Genomic DNA, 20,367 nt, shown 5'->3' with positions numbered 1-20,367 from the left:
ACATATATTATATTGTATATTATTATTATTATTATTATGTATAATATAATTTTCTCGGAATTTTCGTTTATTTAAGAAAATAAAAATAAAGAAAATAAAATTTTATTCGAAATACTCGTAGAATTTATATATATAGCATAATGGCCCGAGTTTGGCCCGCGAGTGGACGAAGAAACGCGCGACAGGAGAACGACGGCCGTGCAACAGTTTACCGCGGTCAACAGAAATTTTTCGTAGAAAAATCGCGAAACAGCAGCACCTAACACCGATCGTCAAGGCCGATGAGCATTAGTTCAACGATCGTTCCGCGAGCAGGCCTCAATTTATGCGCGCACCACCTCCATAATTCATATCGCTCAGATACAGTAACAGTTCTAAGACGGCGGGAATCTCCCGGCAATAGGTTTTTCACAAGATCGCGAACGGACTGGCCCGCTTTCGTCGGGAATTCATAAATTCTCTCAATTATGCTACGGCGAAGGTCATTTTCTCGTTGATACAACTCTTGTATCGCGTGTATTCGGACTCCATGAAAGAAACGAACCAGACGCAGCGCGGCGGGGCATTTGCGAGAACAAAAGTACAGTAAATTCTCACCAATTGACGCTCAGATTGTGCACAAGAATGGACAATTTGGGGAGAGGAGATACGATTGTTCGAGCCTCGAGGCTCGTTTCTATAGTTACCGATTGCCAAATTGATTGATAATGATTGATACTGTCCTTCGGTGTTCTACTCGGAATTTTCAAGAGATCTCTTCTAGGATTTGTCATAAATTTTTCTTCCATTTTCGACATTAATATTAATAAGCAGACCGCGGATCTTTCGGCAAAAAATTATTTAACTCGAATATAAGAAATAGAAATGAAATGAAAATGGGTTTCTTCTTAATATAACAATTTTTATAATTTCTCTAACGTGCTCACACTTCGGTGAAATATCGATAAAATATTATAAATCATAATTATAAATTTCTATTTTATCTAATAATTTCTCTAACGTGCTATATAATATAATAAATAATAAATATATGCCTATATAATATAATTCTATTATATTATATAATAGAATAATATAGAATAATAATATAGAAATTTACAATTATGATTTTTTATTTGTTTTATTGATATTTTGTCGATTACGATACAATATTTCTATATTAAAAATAACAGAAAATATTAGAAATACAAAAAATTTTCCGTAACTGACCCTCGCACACAAAAATGAATAATTTGGAAAGATACGATATGAAATATAAATGATCTGCGAAGATCGAATCACGATCTCCTTTACAGAATTAACCCTTTGCACTCGAATAGTGACTCAGAGGCACCACTAAAATTTGTTACATCACGTTTCAAGATAATTTTTATATTAACAAAGTTTCGATTTAAAAAATTGTTAAGAGTGTAACTATTGTGTGAGTCCCAAGAATCAATTTCAATAAATAATACTAATAAAAAATACTATAAGTGAGAAAAATGATTTTATATTTGCAAGTTAAAATAGCTTCGAGTGCAACGGGGTTAATAATACCACCGAAAAAACCTCACGAACTTCCATCGCCGTGGGGACATTCACCCACGTCGTCGCAGTTGCGAATAGTTTGCATGCGCAGCTGCATAGTTACGCAAGCGATCGGGGAATTTTGAGAAATATTACGAAGACGTAACGTGTGCTTGGCGCATTGGAAAAGTTCGCGGACTTCCTTCGCCGTGGGACATTCGGTGACATTGTTGCAGTAGACATTGTCCGCAGCTGAGAATAGGCTGCACGCGTAGATTGCACAGTTCTGTATACTGTCGAAGAACTTTGAGAAATGTTGCTCGCTTAGCAGCCGGATTAACCAGCCCCCTCCGCATTATTAGCAGGATTAGCGAAACTTTCGTTGCACCGTCATTCCGGGAATCGTTGCTCACCGTGCGAAAACTTCCGTGTCGGGGGCCGAAATTCGTATCCTCTGTGCAGCCTGACAAATTATGAGTCACTATCTGTTGGGGCTAGTAGTGTCAGCCTCTCCCCATCGGAAATGCTAGATAATAACGTATACAGTGCTGTTCAAAAGTTGTTCGGTTCGATCGTGCATCGACCGCCGTGCAAACAATCTCAGAAATCTCAGAAATTTCGTAAGATTCGAGCACAGTAAATTCTCCTCTATTGACGCTCAGATTACACAGAAATGGACAATCTGGGAAGCGGAGTTTTTGAGATCTCGCTTTTATAGAAACGACTGCCAGATTGATTGATAATAATTAATAACCACCCTTCGGCGTTCTACTCGGAATTTTATTGGACAAACAATTATCAAGAATTATCGACAATTATCAATTTCTTTCGGCAAAAAATTATCTAACTCGAATGTAAGAAATAGAAATTATGTGCAAATGTGTTCTTTTTGTCTTTCAACAATTCTAATAATTTCTTTGGCGTGCTCACACTTCGGGGTATATATATATATTATATAATATATATATATAATATATATATATTTATTTATTTATTTATATACCGAAGTGTGAGCACGCCAAAGAAATTATTATATATATAATAATTAAATAATATAATATATATAATAATTTTATTATATATATTATAATATATATATATATATATATATATATATATAAATTATATATATATATATATATATATATATATATACAAATAAATATATATGTATATATAATCGTATATTCCTGCCCCAAATTGTCCATTTGTGTGTACAATCTGATCGTCAATTAGGGAGAATTTACTGTATTTGGTTTACTGCATTTCGATCGAATTGAAATTGAGATGTCAAGTTATATGACAACAATTTAATTTGTTCAACGTTCTGGCAATTGGTACGAGAGGATCGAACGCGATATCTATCGGAATAAACTCAGGACGGAGTGCTCCACCCTACACGGAATCATCCCCCAGCGAGTTTCGGTTCGTGACCGATACGAAATCGCATTTCGCCTTCCGTGGAGAACAAATTGAGAGTTATGTGATCCGAATGCGAGGGAGCTAGTTATCGATCGGTCGAATGTCCATCCGGTTCGATAGGAAGCGTGCTAGAACCGTCTGTCACACCCGTTTTCCAGGGGCCCAATCGATAATACTTTGTTCACAACTGGCTACGAATTTCCGTGGACACCGTGTACACTGCATGTAGAAAGTTGTTACAGTAATCATTTTAGCGATGACTGAAATGAAAAAGTGTAATAGAAGATATATCTAATTCTTATATTATTATTATGAATTTTTTTTCTGTATTATATTTGTGATTTTGTGAATGCCATTTAGATTACATTATTTATGTTATGCAGATTTTGCACTGCAAATTCATCTTTTTCTAACATTATATTCATCTTTTTGCACTTCAAACTCATCCCTTTGTTAATCATATTCACCTTTTTGCACCCTAACTCAATTTTTTTTTGTAGATCATATTCATTTTTCTACAAATTGAATTAGCCCTTCCATATAAACTTGTATTTTAACCTGACATAATCTAAAATCCTGAAATTTAACCCTGAAATCTATCGAAAGTATAAGATTTTACGAATTTAAGAATTTAAGCGAAATCGATTAAGAATTTAGGTTTACCGATACACGAATTTACGAAAGATTTAAACCGTGAAACATTTAACTCCTTCACTTCAATTTTTCTATTAAGCTGCATGTTACATAAAAAAGAAATGTTTCGCTTTCACTTATAAATCCATACCAATTGAAAATCACTCATTTGTAAAACGCAACGCGTGACCAACACTTTCCGTAATACGCGCTGGGAAACTTTCGTAGGCTCGGACGCAGTTTTCCGCGTGAAATTAAGAAATGCAAGTTTTAATATACCAGCACATTCCGCGCGTGCCTGCAGATTATTACGTCATTACTAGACTGCGGATTTTTATGCAAAATAAAAATTGTCTATAAGATGATTTCTAAGAAACCGTAAGTCAGACGAAAATGTTTTTCCTCTTTTTAATCATTTCAATAAGTTGCACGTGATAGAAAAACATTCTCAAATTCTTGTCGCGTCTTTTCGAATTTCCTTCTCGACGCCGTCATTCTTGCGAAAGATCCATAAAATCCGCAGTTTGGCCATTATGCATTTCGTATGACGTCGTTCCGCTATCGTCGTTCGGTTTGCTTTTCGTGGCCCGAGGCTCCTCGGCAATATTTTAGCAGCTCCATTCAAAAGTTCCACGGCACAGAGGGAATTGCATATGTGGCGTTAACACAGCCGTTTATTGTTCAGCCGTTGTCGCAGTATCGTGGCGCAGGTAACCCAATATTTCCGTGTAATTTAACCTATCCTCGTCTGTAAAGTGCGTTGCTCGAGGAAGGGGGCGATATTTCACCGTGAGGTTAGAACTTCCTCTCTGTCGTTGAAACTTTTACCCGTTCTAGTCGAGAATTTATTGCAAAAACCTCCGACCGCTCATTTTTCCGTGAATGGGTCTCGTGTAAACCGTTTGCGGCGCAAGATCTTTCAATGGGCTCTGCGAAACCTGGATGAAAGAGTCTTGCCATTAATTATCGATTATTGTGCGACCATGTCTCACATGGAATCAACAATTTTTTGTGATATATTTGTATATTTCTATTGTATTTTCTATTATTTCCAATGTACAACAAATTCTTCTTAATTGACTCTTCAATTTGGGGAAAGGGAGATAAGATTATATTTATTTATTTATTTATATATTTATTTATATAATATTTATATATATATATAAATAATGTAATATAATAATATATATAATAATGTAATATAATAATATAATATAACAATATAATATAATATAATAATATAATATTTATATGTATATATACCGAAGTATGAGCATGTAAAAGAAATTATTAGAATTGAATAGAATATTAGAAATATTACATATAATAATGTAATATAATATAATATATAAAATAATATAATATAACAATATAATATAATAATATAATATAAATAATATTATATTTATAAGTATACATATATACCGAAGTATGAGCGCGTAAAAGAAATTATTAGAATTGAATAGAATATTAGAAATATTACATATAATAATGTAATATAATATAATATATAAAATAATATAATATAACAATATAATATAATATTTATATGTATACATATATATCAAAGTATGAGCGCGTAAAAGAAATTATTAGAATTTGCCAAAAGATTCGCGGTCTACTTATGTACAGTCGATGCGGAAAATGGAAAAAGAATTTATGACTAAAAAAGATCTCTCGATAATTGTTCGTCGCGATGTCCGCGGACCGTTCGATAAAATTCAGAGTGGAACGCCGAAGGGCGGTGGTGCTCGCGTTTTCCCGGGGGATCGAATTCTTACGGAGTTCCCGAGAAAGGAAAGTTTCCGACGTACGTCTCATTCGCGAAGAAATGCGAGGGCCGACGTACAGATTTGATGAACGATCGTTCCGCTGCAGGCCTTCAGGAATTCAACGATCTTCTTTCTTGTACACGAATGCTTCGTCCGCAGCCGATATATCTCGAGACGCTTGCGTTTCGAGTCGCCGGGTTATGGGAATTGCGCTCGCGAATTGATTCTGATTACACGTTACGACCGATTTGATCGTGTACTATGTTCCGAGGGGATGTTATAGTAGCAGATGGATGTCGGATAATTCGTAAATATTATTCGAGTCACGGAGAGTCGCGTATAAGCGAAGATTGATTGCCGAGAGTGGTGATTTTAGTATCGGGTTCGGCCACGTTCGGTCGTGCCGCCTTAACCCTTTGCTTTACATTAAGGCTGCGTCGTAAGTAACGTCGTTCTCTGATGCTTGTACACAATTTTATTCCTCCACTTGACATTCGGTACAGATCATTTTCACGATGCGATTATTACACTTGTCGATATATAGACCGAAATAGTACGCGGATTGTGTGATAGTTAATGGTGATAGCAATGTAATATATTGCTAATATATTACTATGTGATAGCAATTTTCACGATTTTATTTTCACGATGTTATTATTACTTGTCGATACGTAGACCGAATTAGTACGCGGATTGTGTGATAGTTAATGGTGATAGCAATGTAATATATTGCTAATATATTACTATGTGATAGCAATCTAAGATAAAACGACATTATTCATGAGTAGCAACGAATAGAAAAATTGATGAAAAGATCGTCTTATTTTCTACGATAACAATTAAAATGTTCGAAAATGAGTGTCCAAAGAAACTTTCTTCGACAAAAATAATTATTAGAAATGGTAGCGAAGCTTTCCGAAAGTTTATACACCGAATTTCATTTAAAACAAAGAAGCATAATATTGTAAAAGAATACAAACATTGTATTAGATATATTCAAATTTACTCGACCATTTAATTGTGTACGACGAGTATATACTAGTCATAGAGAAATGGTCATTTTATCAAGAATTTATTAAGAGAAGAAATATATTTATATTTGTCTCCTGTGCCTTGCTATTTGCAGAGTTAATACCATAACTCCGGATAAACGCGTGACAGACAATATCTGCGGAACACGTTCAACTGTATCCGAAAAGATCGGTCAATCCGGCCACCGTGTGTATAAAATCTGTTTTCCCTTGGAATTGATCAGAGAGCTCGGCAGACTTCCGTGACCGTAAGAAACATATCACTGGCGGCGTGTGACAATAACGTAATGCTTCGGCAACCTTCTCTTTCCACGTACAGCCGAACAAAAGTCGTCGTCGCGTGTCATAAGCGTGTAACACGCACACGCCTCTCGCTCCCTTTCTGTATTTAATACCATTAGGCGCCGAGTGCGCACAAAACACGAGTTCGGGTTATAAATAACTTTGAAAGTGAGCCGGCGAAAAATAAAGAAAGCGAGCAAATCCCTGTAGGAATGATCCCGAAAGGAAGAAAAGAGGGTTGGGCGCGGCGCGACGTTGGAAAAGCAGACCGAAGGAGAATTAATGTTAGGGGTTAGAGAGAGAGAGAGAGAGAGAGAGAGAGAGAGAGAGAGAGAGAGAGAGAGAGAGAGACAAAAAGAGAGAGGGTGGCAATGAAGTCACTGGCGCAAACGAGCCACCGAAATCGGCTGGCCCGAGACGAACTTCGCGCTCTGCAAAATAGTAAAAAGATCCGATGGGGGAAGGAAGAGAGGGTGGGCTTGGAACTTACGCAGACGTGGCTCACAGGTCATTGCACTTGCATTCAGAGGCACGCATTCAGCCGCGTGCACTTTTCTGACTGTGTGCGTATGTACATATGTACAGCCGCTCAAAGTGACACGCAATGCCGCACTGTGCGCTAAAATCGTCGAAACGCGGGCAAAATACACATCGTTGTTATTCGTACACTATTCAACACTTTGACGGCCATTGTCGCCTGCACGTGACTTTGCAAATATTTCGATTTGTAAAAATCGATTCGACGCTGGTTTTTTTTTCTTCAAGAATGCGTCATAATTATATTGTGAAGAAAATTTATTCTATTTGTATTATTCGTAAAATATATAACTTTTTTTCACGAGTACTTTTTCGTCCCTAATTTCTCACTTATTTCTTCATTTCTTACTTGTACCCTTTCTATTTATTATAATCTTATTTTTTTATATAGTCATTACTCTCTATTATTTTCTCCATTTTTCACACCATTTAATTATCTTGATTGATCTTCTATTTTTATTTGAACTTCAACAAAGAATGTTAAAAAAGTAATCGATGTCGCGTAACTTTTTGGCGCGGCCATCGAAGTGTTAAATATAAAATAAACTAATTTATGGGTTTTTCGTGTCGTAGAATGCAATTTTGATAACGATTTTTATGTGCAATATTGAGTTATCTAGAAAGTAATTTCGTTCTTCCGCGAGAAAATAAGAGACCAGTAATCTATATATTAGTAATCTATAAATTTCTATAAATTTCGACATTTTTCTGATAGCTTTGAAATTTGATGCTCGTAGAAATCCTGTTTTTTATTGTCAAAACACTGATTCAATTGCTTCTTTTACACTCTTACAAAACGAAATTACTTTCCGAACTACCTAATTGTACAATCAGTTCTGCAAGCAATTTCAGACACAATCTTAAACGATGAATTAGAAAAACGAACGTTTTACATAAAATTGGTTGTCATCGGACCGAGGATTTTGTGTATTCGTGTCGAAAGTGAGTATGTAAAATATGCATAGTACACTGAAGACATTTGATTTCAGTCTTTTGCAATTATTGCAGGCAGCTTTTATTTTGCATAAAGATCCACAGTCTACCCATCATATACACAATTAATTCCTCTACCATCCTTTCTCAATAAATAAAATTTTGTTTCATAAATTATTCACTTATAAATTCCGTTGTTACATAATTACATGCAAATTCATAATTCTCCTATAATAAATGAATGTAAAAATTATACATCCACGTCGTCGTTATGTCTATGTGTCTAACTCGAAGGGTTAAAATCTAATAGCGTTCCAATGTGCCCCAGCTAAAAGAGTCGTTTGAATTACAGACGGACTGGACCGCGCTCATCACATCCTGCTGCAGTGGGCCAAGCACGCAGGTTCGAAGGACAACATCACCTTGGTTGTGGTCTTGTTATCCCCAGCCAGCGAGATCACAGCCAGATCCCGGAAGACCCGTCTGTACAATCCGTTCTACAGCGTGCGAGTGCATGATATACTAGAGAAAATGAACTCGAAGGACAAACCGCTGTTCCTGGACATCGACGACGCGCACAACGCGATCAACTCGAACATCCTGAAGCAGACGATGCTGTCGCAGGAGCCGCGTGACCACGGCGACGACGACATCCTGGCGGCGAGCAACGGGAAACACGAGAACGGGGACGCGGACTACGACTATTCGGACCTGGGCCCGGAGACCGACGTCGACGCGATCGACGACGTGCCCACCATGCCCGTGAAGAATCTGTCCTACGAATTTTACAAAGACGACGACTCGAACCCGGACGAGGATCGCCGCGACAAGGACTCGAACGTCCTCGACAACGTGGCCATCAACGCGCCGGAGATCAATCCGAAGTACCAGCCGGATGCCGAGAACAATCTGCACGAGGACGAGGACGACGAGGACGACGAGGAGGACGAGGACGACGACGATGAGAATGACAAGGTCTTCGGCGAATTCGGCGCGACCCAAACGGTCCAGAAAGTAACACCCGAACTGATCCGCGAGGATAATTTCGCGGCCCTCCGCGACGCGGTTCGCGAACAGATCGAAGAAAGTGTCGACGACGAGGAGATGCCGATGAAGAACGACGAGGACAGAGCGGACGACGAGGCCCAAGATCACGTTAACGAACCGGGCTCCGTTGACTTCGACGACTCCCCGCCCTCGCCGCAAGCTAACAGTAAGTGGCAACCAACAATTCTGTCGCGATACTACAAATCCGTGCCGAAATGGATCGTCAGGTGCACGGTCTTCCTCGGGAGGATCGCTTTTTACGGTTTTATCATGATGTACGATTTTTCGAGGTACTGAGCAACTTCGGCAGCAGAGATCGAATAGGGTGGTCCCCGTTTCTCCATACTTTTTGGTCTTGGCACCCGGAGCTTGTATGTTCAGCGACGAAATGATGCGTGCGATATTTGGAAGCAATTGGACGACGAGGACGCGGGCTGAGTTGCAGTAAAAGTTTAGAAATTTTTATGATTTCATGCTGTTTTCGGAGACACGGTAATGTCTCCCTTACTGACGCTCAGATTGTCCACTAAATTGGATAATTTGGGAAGAGGAGATACGATTATTCGAGCCTTGCGGATTGTTTTTATAATTGCGGGCAATTTATAACCATAAAAGTAAACCGCAAGGCTCGAATAATCGTATCTCCTCTTCCCAAATTGTCCATTTTTGTGCGCAATCTGGGCGTCAATTAGAGAGACATTACTGTAACTCTGTATTACATATACCGTATTTCCTTGTTTCAGAAATATTGTGATACGTTTTTCGCTAAGAGACAATGCCTTACTCATCAGTGACTTTGCCTCTTATTCAGAATCGTTTTACAATATTTCTAAAATAACAAAATAGAATTATGTTTGAAAATGGTACGAAGTCACTGAAACTTTTAAACTTTGCTTGTAAATATCGCACGTATTAGTTTGTTGCGCACACAAGTGTCACAAGTTAGGGGGTTGAGACCGAAGCAATCTTCAGAAAGAATTGTTGAACGCTATAGCAAAGGACCAGCCTATCGAACAGTCGCTTTTCTCAGGCAGAAAATATGTATTAACTATCCGACGGGCATTCGAGATTCGCTTTTTCTTTAACGTCGGGGAAATTCAATTGGCTAGAGTTTCTCCTAGCTGATGGTACAATCGAGAGGAAGACGAATCCGAGGGAGAGCGAGGTTTGGAGACACAGGGCATTGGCCTGGTTCCATGAGAGCAACGAAATTACGCTTACACAGGGCATTCTGCAAGAGGATGGTTCTCTGTCGCCATCCAAGTATCTTCTTCTTCTATTTGCCCTCAAGCGTTGCCATCAGAGACAATTTATGATGTTTCCGTGGCCCGGAGCATTCGTCAAAAGAATCGACATGATATATATTCTGTGCTACGTGTTTCTTATTGCTAGTTTGTAGAATCATATTTTTCTAAAGTTGTGAAGATTGTTTTTATTAGTTCATTGAACAAATCTAAGGGAAATAAAATGTACGGGTTGTATGCTCGGTAAGGCTTTATGGCAGTTCTTCCTTTATAATTAAGCGTATTTCAAGTGTATAAACGTTAAAGTAGAGAACTATAAAAAACGCATAAATTTTAATGACAAGATTTTAGTGCCAAAATATTGTAGGCTTTACGAAAACAGAAACCCCTAAAAGTCCGATAGCATAAGTTAGCTGTACATTTTGGTATAGTGAGAAAAGGCGAGTTCGGTACAAGTGCCTCGGGCCTATAAACATCGATGTACGGCCCTAGATGTATAGATTGAGTGATTTCTTCTAAATTCGTTTTATTTTTAAAGTAATGTATCTTCCAAATCTTGCTTTTAAGGTTAGTTAATAACTCTTTATGTTTGCTACTTGCATAATAAATTATTTAATTATTTAAATTATTTAATATAATAAATATTTTATGCTATAGGTAATAGTTTATATATTGAGCGATAGATTTTCCACGTTCCTATAAAAATAGTAATATAAATATGTAGTATAACTTCTTTACTACGAGTAACAACTGCAATAATCGAATTTTAAATTTCGTCCTTGCCTCAAAAAATATTATACAAACATAGACTTCGAATTTTGAAATTTGTATTTAACGATCTAATTGACACATATCAATATTGTGTAAGCTGTTATATGAATTTAAATTTCGTCTGTATTAGCGGTACGATGGCACACGTTTGAATTTCGCGCCTATCTACGTCGCGTGATATTGTAGCTACATTCACGGACCACTACTTCCGCGCGCTTGCGCACCAAAAGTTTCTTCTCGAGAAAACCTGCTGTTCCGCCTTTACGCGAGTTCTCTGTGTTGTTAGCTACAAGGATTAATTTCCGTCTGTTTTTTCACTGAAACGTTTCTTTATCGCTAATCCACTCTATCCGGTGTCAACAGATAAAGGGGTAAATATCCTTTCTTTAGTCTTCGTGTTGTGTAGAAAGATCGGAATCGAAAGGCAACATACTAGAATTCAAATATGACCGTTGCGGAACCAATAGCAGAACTATCGGCTGATCAATAGGCGCGTATTTTAAATAAGATCCTTACCTGTTCTTCTAAAGTGTAACGGTTGGGCACGAACGGACAGTCTGTCATAAAAGTTTTCGTACACACCTGTAGATTACCGAATATTTGAGAGAAATAAACGGAAATTCTGAATGCTCAACTAATGAATATTATTCGTTCATTGTAATTCATTTATTAGATAAAATTAAACATTGATGTTGCTTTTCTATTTCACAAAGAAATATAAACGAACTGAACAGAGAAACTGCTGAAAATTGAAAACATGTTAAAATGGATAATATTTATTGCTACAGTAACGATAACGATTGCAACAAATTTCTCAATCTTTCAACTTAAAAGATTTTGCGAATTTAGAACAGGACGTAATGATGTTTAGCAACGGAATTAAATTGTTATACTATAGAATATAAAATCATCGAACAAATAAACCGTTCCATCAAAAAAGAAAATTTATTCGAAAAAATTCTCTAATGAATCAATTTTTTAATGTAATAATAAAATAACTAATTTTGTCTCTATTACTCTATGTAAAACTTAAGATCACGCTTTATCTAGGAAGTTACGGCACATACAAGAAATGTGAAGGTCGAAAATGACGGTTTTCACAGACAGTCCCCCCCGTTCTCTTTTTTTACTTTTCTCGTCCCAGAAGAATGCTCTCCTTCTCGATTGTACATTCCAGGTAGAAATGCGAATGCTTTCGGCGCTATAATCAGCCTTGAATTACTAATGTAGTATTAGCATAGGTCCGACCAATTTGAAACTGAAACTTACTAAAACCTTTTATACGCTCAATGAAATAGAAATTGACATCGATATCGGCGTGACCGGTCTTTCTTTTATATCGATTTATAACGAAACTTAAGGAACGAGTAGTCTCGTTATTCGATTTCTGTGTTAGCCGTGCCATTGCTTGGCGATCAATTTATTTTGAAGTTGCTTCATCGCGAAAAATCGTTATCGAGTATAATCAGCAACATCGATACAGAATAAGGTAAAAAGAAAAAAAACCAACGAAGGGCCCTGTGCTACTATCGAAAATCGAAAAGAGGACGCAACAAGGATCCGGGAATTAAAGCCGTATCTTGTATCTGAAATTTCGCGGGTAAGGCAACCAGTTAATTTTCTGATAACACCATAAAATCCCGTGGCATTACCGTGCTTGCTCGCGCCAAGAGGTCGGATCACGGTGATTCGAAGGAACCGGTTGGAAGGAGAATCGATACGGTCGAATATTTTCGACCGGTGTTGCACGAAACTGTGCTGTGCTTGCACTCCGATCGCGAACAATCCGAAAATGTACGCCCGGAGCCTTCGCTTCGATTACGAAAATCGTCGTTGAATAACACTTTATTTCTGATTATGACTTTTTGATGACTAACGGTTTAGTAATCGTCGAAGCTATATTTAAGAACAGTTATAGGAAAGGAAGGAATCGATATAGCAGAGAATATTAGACAGTTAATTTGACAATGATTCGTCTTCGGTACAACAATAAGATTGATCGATGTAATAAATAATTTTCATGCTCTACCATAAAATGGCAAGAATATTTGAAAACTATATATCGTTGCTTTAAAAGTACTATTTTGAACCCTCTTAAAAAGTTAGAGATTACGTATTTTTAAATTTATGTAAATTACTGAAAAATTATAGGATTATGTGATAGATCACTCAGTACATCTTCTAAAAATTTTCTGGACAAGTCACGATTTGGCAACGAAATAGCCTTTTTTTTATTAAACAATACTTCGTAACGCTTGCATGTAATATCTGGACAAATGCTTCTAATCGGGAACGAAGTTTGTTCCTTTAAAATTAGTTTAGAAGTTCGTTCACGATATGATTATAGACTCTCCCGAAACAGCCTGGACGGCGTGACTTTTTCGAATTTCCACATTCTTCTTCTGTTCCCCACACACGTGGAGTACCGGAAATAGCTTCTACCCTCCTGTAGTACCGACTGTCTCGACGCGTTTAGCCACCTCTTATCCTTCTACTCCAAACTTCTCCGCGCAGAACGTTTGTACAGCGACGAAATTACATTCTGCGTGAAATTAATACCGTGTACAACACCCGGGAACTTTTTCGAGGATACAACGTGGCAATCAAGTCCACGGTTTCGTTGGTCTCCGCTGATAAAATACCGATGGGCTGACAACAGTTCTGAACAATTTTAATATGAACATTCGTGTAAGAATATTTTTAAATATATCATATTATTCTGATAGATAATATTTTTATAATACGGAGATGTCTTTTGTGGATTAAAGATGAATACTTCGGTAAAGAATAGCTAAGAATGAATAGCGTCCTTAGGATAGGTTTGTAACGACGAATCTTTTAATAGAAACAAACAAAACAAAATAAGGAATTAAATGGAGATCTACGGTCTACTAATAAGTGTAATTGTTATTGAAAAGTATTGAAGGAACGTGTCCACAAATTATAAATAGTTTATCATCAGAATAGAATCGGTTGAAGAAAGTATTATAGTTGAAACAATTTTTAAAAACTTTATGTAAATCTTCTATGTGTGTGTGATATCCTACGATGAACGTTATTTTTTCGAAAATGTTCCCCGAATACTATGAACTTCTCTTCTATCCTACTTTCTTATTCTACAATCAGTCGTACACTCCATTTTGAACGCGCACAAGTAAACGCAGCGACGGCGATTAGCTCGTTTAAATGCAGCGAGCGACAGTATTACTTTATTTTCTTCGCAGCCGAATAAGGAATACGAATGATTGCGAACGCGTGTCGTTAAAACGGTTGTTACCGCGTCACTCGAATACCCCATTAGCGCCAAATTTCGTATCTCGACTTAAGATGGCCGACCGACGGCATCCGAGTTGTCCGTCGAAGCATTTCTCTTCGAAACGCGAAAATAAACATCGAAACTCGTTAAATCCGGGACACGGCCTTGAAACATATTCTTAAAGAAGGATGAAAGTATTTCTGGTTGCACGTTCACGGACAATCGTTTCTAGCACCGTGCACGAGAAACGGAAAAATGTCCGCGAAAAATCTCGACGTCTCGCAACGTCGATTTCGCCGTATTCGGTGCTGCCACCGGGTGTAGAAGAAGCGTTTTAAGGTCCCCGAGACTCTGGGATGCATTGCCGATGTCGTTTTGTGCTTGGCGCGAACGGTTTCGGCGTATTTGCCGATACAAAGGCTGCTACACATAATGTATGTACCTGCTATCTTTATAAATATGGATGTCAAACGTGGGACGTCCGAACTCTTACACGTTCTTTATATCGTTCTGGTACCTGGCCCACTTTCCGCTGCACTTCGGCTTTCACCACCTCGTGCCAGTCACTGCACTTCCTGCACTGATTGTCATCCGCCTCGCAAATCTGCCAGCCTTCTTCCTAGACCGCACTCTTTCTTGTCCCTTCTCGTGCCTATTCTGCATCGAACTTTTCTGGCCGATTTATTGGAATGTTCTTTCCTATTCCAGTCCGGTTAGGCTCCACGGTCCGCCTAAGAGGCAACGGCGCTAGAACTATACACTTGTGTTGCACTTATTGTGCGAGGAATGAGTCATCCAGATTAGATCATGGTCTTTCAGCGTAGTTTAACTAGAACGTAGTCTGGCACAAGAAAGTAAAGCGCCGAAAATGTGCAGCGTAACGTTCGTTAAACCTTGAAAAGACGAGCGACAGCCAGCTCAGTTAGTCATTTGTTTTCGATGCTTTTTATTCGAGAACCATATTTTCATGATTCTCCGACTCTAATTCTGGAAGTTATTATAGTCTTTGAATACTGTCGAGGGAGATGATATATTTTTTACATTTTGTAGTATTCTGGGAGTTCTGACGGTCATACTTGTCTCAGCAAAATCATAACCTTGTCGGTTTTAATTAAGATTCTTCATGTTTAATCATTAGAGATGTTGCCAATCACTGATGTTCGTTTTTTATAGTATTTCTGGTTTGATTATTCTTACCCAAATGACACTAGAATGATCAGTTTAAAATGTGCACAAAAGTCATCGTTCATTTTATCTTTCGTTCACCGAAAGTCCTATTAAAATAGGAGAAAAATTATTATGACGTTCACGAAATATAATTTTGACAAATAGTATAATAAAAATGAATTTTAATATAACAGGATGTTATTTGTGACGAAGGGTGATTTATTTCGAAAAAAAACTATTATGTAGTTATGAAATCCATCCATTACATTGTTCCGACTGCAAATTACATCAGTCCTGTTTCTATGAATCATTATTTCCGGTTCGTTCTTGTATACGTAAAAATGGATGATGTTTTAAAGTTTCTCAAGTATTACGTCCATATTTCATTGACAAGATAATATCTCGATCTTTAAGATCACTGTACTTAACAGATTGCTTCATTTCTATTTATATTAACACGTTAGATACACAATTGCTGGGGACTATCTGCACGTTTATTGATCAGATTAGTAAGTACAATTTGTAAGATGTTATATAAATTATTTGGTATATAACTATGAAAAACGTTTTTGTAATACTCTAATACCCAATATTTAAATCAATTAAAAATATATAACAATGTAGCGAGATATTTTTTTTATATTATTTAAATAATTTAAAGCGATGCTACACAAACTTTGCAAAAGTTAGAATTGGAAAATAATTATACAAAGTTTGTTTTTCACATTACCAAACAGTAGCTTTTAATACAACAATTTTATTGACTAATAAAAAAGTATTTTTGTAAATGAGTTTTTAGACTAATGTTCAGACTAACATAATGTATTTGTGGTGAATATAAGTAATTAGAATATCAAAAGTTTTTCCTGAATATCATTTTTAATTGACTTAAAAGTTAAGTAAAGTTTTTTTGTTATCTTCATTGTTTCATAAAATGTAAACAGAGAATGTAACTTTCATGATGTCTTGAGACAAATTGTATAGACATGGTAAATATATTTTCGATTTCTTCATAAGTATGACTTGACCAGTAACCATATTATATTATCAGTACCTCTTCATGAGCTTCTGTTATGTACTTTAATGCTTCTTAATGCCTTTACTTATAGATCTTGTGTTATCTACCTATTCAGAGTTCTCTGAATTTCTCTTGCATAGTATCATACTATAGTTATTTGTTTATAGATATAATTCATGTCATACATTGTTAATTAAAGTCTTTGTATTATAGAGATTGCAGATTTCTCTGAGGATATTTGGATCTTCTATAGTTATTCTATAAGACACTCTTTGTTTTCATTTCTTAGTTTTTTAATACAAGATAAGAATTCTCTACATGTTATAACATTTACTTGAAATGTGTGACCTATATAGAAAAATCTGTTTAGATATTTTATTCCATCTTATTACCATTGTATCGCTTACCATGCTAGTAAGCATGTTATCCGCACTTGTAGTGATTTCGCTTAGCTTATGACACGCTTCTCTAAATCATTTCTGTAGTATCGTTCTATATATTATAAAAGATGTTAGTATTAAAGATTTGATATTGAGTTTTTTAGCGATGAATGTTCTCAGCGTTCCAAGAGTCTGAATTATATGTAGACTTTAGGATATTAATTGTATTGCTTACTCCATTGATTATTAAAGCATAATCATTTAAGATTGTATGTGTTTGATAGAGCTTTACATAGTTAATATTTCCTCTTATAAATTTTCTACTATTAAGGTTACAGTATTCGAAACATTAGTTACAATTTGTTCTGTCGTAGCTTCATCGAAGTAGTGTACTATAATTATTAGTGAATATACTATTGTAGTTGTTTAGTACTTTTGTTACAATTATATATTAAATTATTGTAGAAAATTATGCTTAAATATATTGTACATCTCTCATAAATCCCTAAATTTATCGTAACCTAATGCCATAGCTCTTTAGAAAATATATGCTACACATGAATACGACGTACTGTTAGATCAGTTCCAATTATAACATTCAATTTCTCTATTGGTGCAATTTTATCCCCTTCAAACTTTTTATACATTTTTTGTAGTGTTTCTTTCATGGTTAGAATGTTAACATTATTCTATGATAATTTCAGATACATCCTTTCATTACTATTTCTATACTGAAACGAAGGAAAATAAGAAGGAAATTATAGAAAATGACAGAAATGTATACGTAGTAAAAGATAACACAAAATTATTTTGTCAGCAGAAGTATTTCCTAATAAATAGTTTACAGATCAATCATCAGATACAACTAAATATAATTGTAAATACAAGAATATAAACAATAACATATGGTATTATATTTCTACGTGCCATTTTATTTATTAAAATCCATGTAATCTTTCTATAGATATGCAGAAATTCAAATAATTTCAAATAAAATCCAGATTATGCTGTGAAAACAATGTGTTGCGGCGTATATTTCGTTACAAATAAATCTCTTATATTCCTAATGTACTCGTATAGTCTCTATAGCGTATATACAGATGTATCCAAGAGTAACTTTCAAAATGGTTTTGCAGAAATCGTATAGACTATCAGTAATAGTTGCTGCGTGCCACTCACATGTACGAATTTGCCGCCAGTGGTCAGAAGCATCTCGAAGGGTCGTGAGTGCGCACGATTGGCAAACGCAGTTGCGACGCGTGCCGATTGGCGCTCGTCTCTGCGGGCGTCGGCCAATCGTGCGGCACGCCGCCTGGGTTGTCTGGAAGGGGGTTCCGGCAGTTGGACTCGAGCCCCGGACAATTGCGAATGTGCGTCTTCTTCGATCTTCCTTGAAGTGTTTTCGTTGGTGCGTTGTACACATTCGGATTTGTACAATTGTGCATTCCGAGAACAAGTTTGAGAGTACCTTCTCCCGGGGCGTGTAATCGATAGGGAATCTGTATAAAATATCCGTTCGGGAGGGAAGAACAGGCAGTGCCAGCGAAAGAGCGTTCTCCAAGGTACGTTAATCACGTTCACTATGAACGGGTCTGCGGTGAATTTAAATTTGGAACGGATGCCGGCCGGCGTAGACGGTTCGCCGGCCGATTTCGTGTCATTCTGCAGATTCCATTGCGCATTTTAGAGCCGTTGCTCCCAAGAACGACCAAGGACCGCTCTCGACAGTCGTCAGTCAATTGTCGCAACGTTAGTTGCCTCGCAAAACCATCGTGGTTCGAAGTTTTCGTATTTGTCTCGCGAGAGGCTCTGACTTCGTTACGGGCTTGGCTGCATTTCTTGGAAACGAATTCGAATGATTTGGCGCTGACGTCTCGCCAATGCGGTATTCGGCTCGTCCTCTGAATCTTTCTTTCTTTCTTTCTTTCTTTCATTCTCTCTTTCACGAGGCGCAAGTGCGTCGAAAATAGGATTTTAGATGGTTTGGATTTCTATGTCGCACCGTAATTCTGTGTTCGCCCGATCTATGCGTTTTCATCGATTTTCGAACGCTGGGCCTTCATTCGGCAAATGACGTATGTTTCTAAAACGGTTTCTAGAAAAAGTTTCGCCCCACTGACGACACATCCTACGCACGTCAGACGTGTGCAGAGTATGCAGGTATCCATGTTACGCAGTTGCGGTGCGACGTTTGCGAAATCGCTCAATTCCGAAATTATATCGTACAACTCGATGTATACCGAAGATCGCGTGCGATCTAATAATGAATTTCGCAGTACGCGTGATTGTTTCTGGAAGAAATAAATATATAGTGGCACGTTCAAGTTGTGTTTCATCTGATCCATGGGGTCTGGGAGATCTTTTGACGTATGTTGATTACATTATTCTTATTTTAATAATTATACGTAATTGTGTTGGACTTCGTGTACATTATTATCGTGTAGAAATTATCAATTATTTGCGTGTCAGTGCAAATGTTGGAGCGAATATTTAATCTGTTATGGTCTGAAAAAAACTTTCTAGCTATCTGTCATTTTGACATACGCGTTAACTGTATTTTCCGGTAACAGAACAACATTCGCAAATCAGTTAATTATGTAATGATGTTTTATAGTATGCTATTCGTTTGAATCTTGAATTTTTCACAAATGTAGACAATGGTGTGGAATAGTCACATAATTTTATGCTCTGTCATACATAATAATAATTTTAAGAGATTCGGACATTGTGTCCTAACACTATTAAAAAATAAACAATATTTACTTCTTTGATTTACTTATTGAATTTTTTGTTTCTTTCATTTTCCTTATCAACGATGATAATGACTTATTATCGGTTAAAATTAATATTGAAGTTAATTGAAGTATTAATTATTTAATTTAATAGTTTAGTCTAAGATGGAAGTAGTGCAACACATAAGCAACATTTATAACATTTTCACCCTGTTTTAGAAAGTAAATTTAGAAGAACCTAATGTTGTCTTAATAGAAAAGCGATACGATTATCGCAAAAACTATCAGCTGGTACGTATGTAGGTGTGCAGATCTACTGAAAAATTTCACTTTATCGTATCACCCGTATTGAACTTCACGCGATTACCGTTGGCAACCGTGAAAATACGGGTTACCGCCATCTGCAACCGCTACATCATTATCAATGGCGTACTGCATAAATAATAATTGTCTGATAAAACATATCTATACCTTACATATTTATGTTGATCGTTTTTTATCCTTTTTATTTTTATTCCTATATTAAAATATTTTTAAATATCATTTGACTTTTGTGCTTGATTTAATTCAATTTGATATCAGATTCATTTAGCGACATGTATTACTTTTGTTAATCTTTTTGCGTTTGATTTCCAG

The 20,367-nt window shown here is 36.7% G+C and overlaps 1 protein-coding gene and 1 long non-coding RNA gene across 4 annotated transcripts in view; one reads left to right on the top strand and one right to left on the bottom strand.

Annotated features, from left to right (window-relative positions):
• The window catches only part of LOC117228898 (uncharacterized), a 41,756-nt gene extending 26,366 nt beyond the window's left edge, over window positions 1-15,390 (bottom strand). For both annotated transcript variants that reach the window (XR_013034585.1, XR_004492397.2), the window contains exon 1: window positions 14,877-15,390. This is a non-coding gene — a long non-coding RNA (uncharacterized LOC117228898). The remainder of the gene's footprint in view (window positions 1-14,876) is intronic.
• The window catches only part of LOC117228888 (uncharacterized), a 157,670-nt gene that overhangs the window by 110,182 nt on the left and 27,121 nt on the right, over window positions 1-20,367 (top strand). For both annotated transcript variants that reach the window (XM_033484960.2, XM_076525675.1), the window contains one exon: window positions 8,469-9,329. In XM_033484960.2, coding sequence (XP_033340851.2) covers window positions 8,469-9,329 — 861 coding nt within the window. The remainder of the gene's footprint in view (window positions 1-8,468; window positions 9,330-20,367) is intronic.

This window comes from Megalopta genalis, chromosome 12, assembly GCF_051020955.1.
Source record: "Megalopta genalis isolate 19385.01 chromosome 12, iyMegGena1_principal, whole genome shotgun sequence".
NCBI classification, from domain to species: Eukaryota; Metazoa; Arthropoda; class Insecta; order Hymenoptera; family Halictidae; genus Megalopta; species Megalopta genalis.
This window is presented reverse-complemented; position numbering and strand designations above follow the sequence as displayed.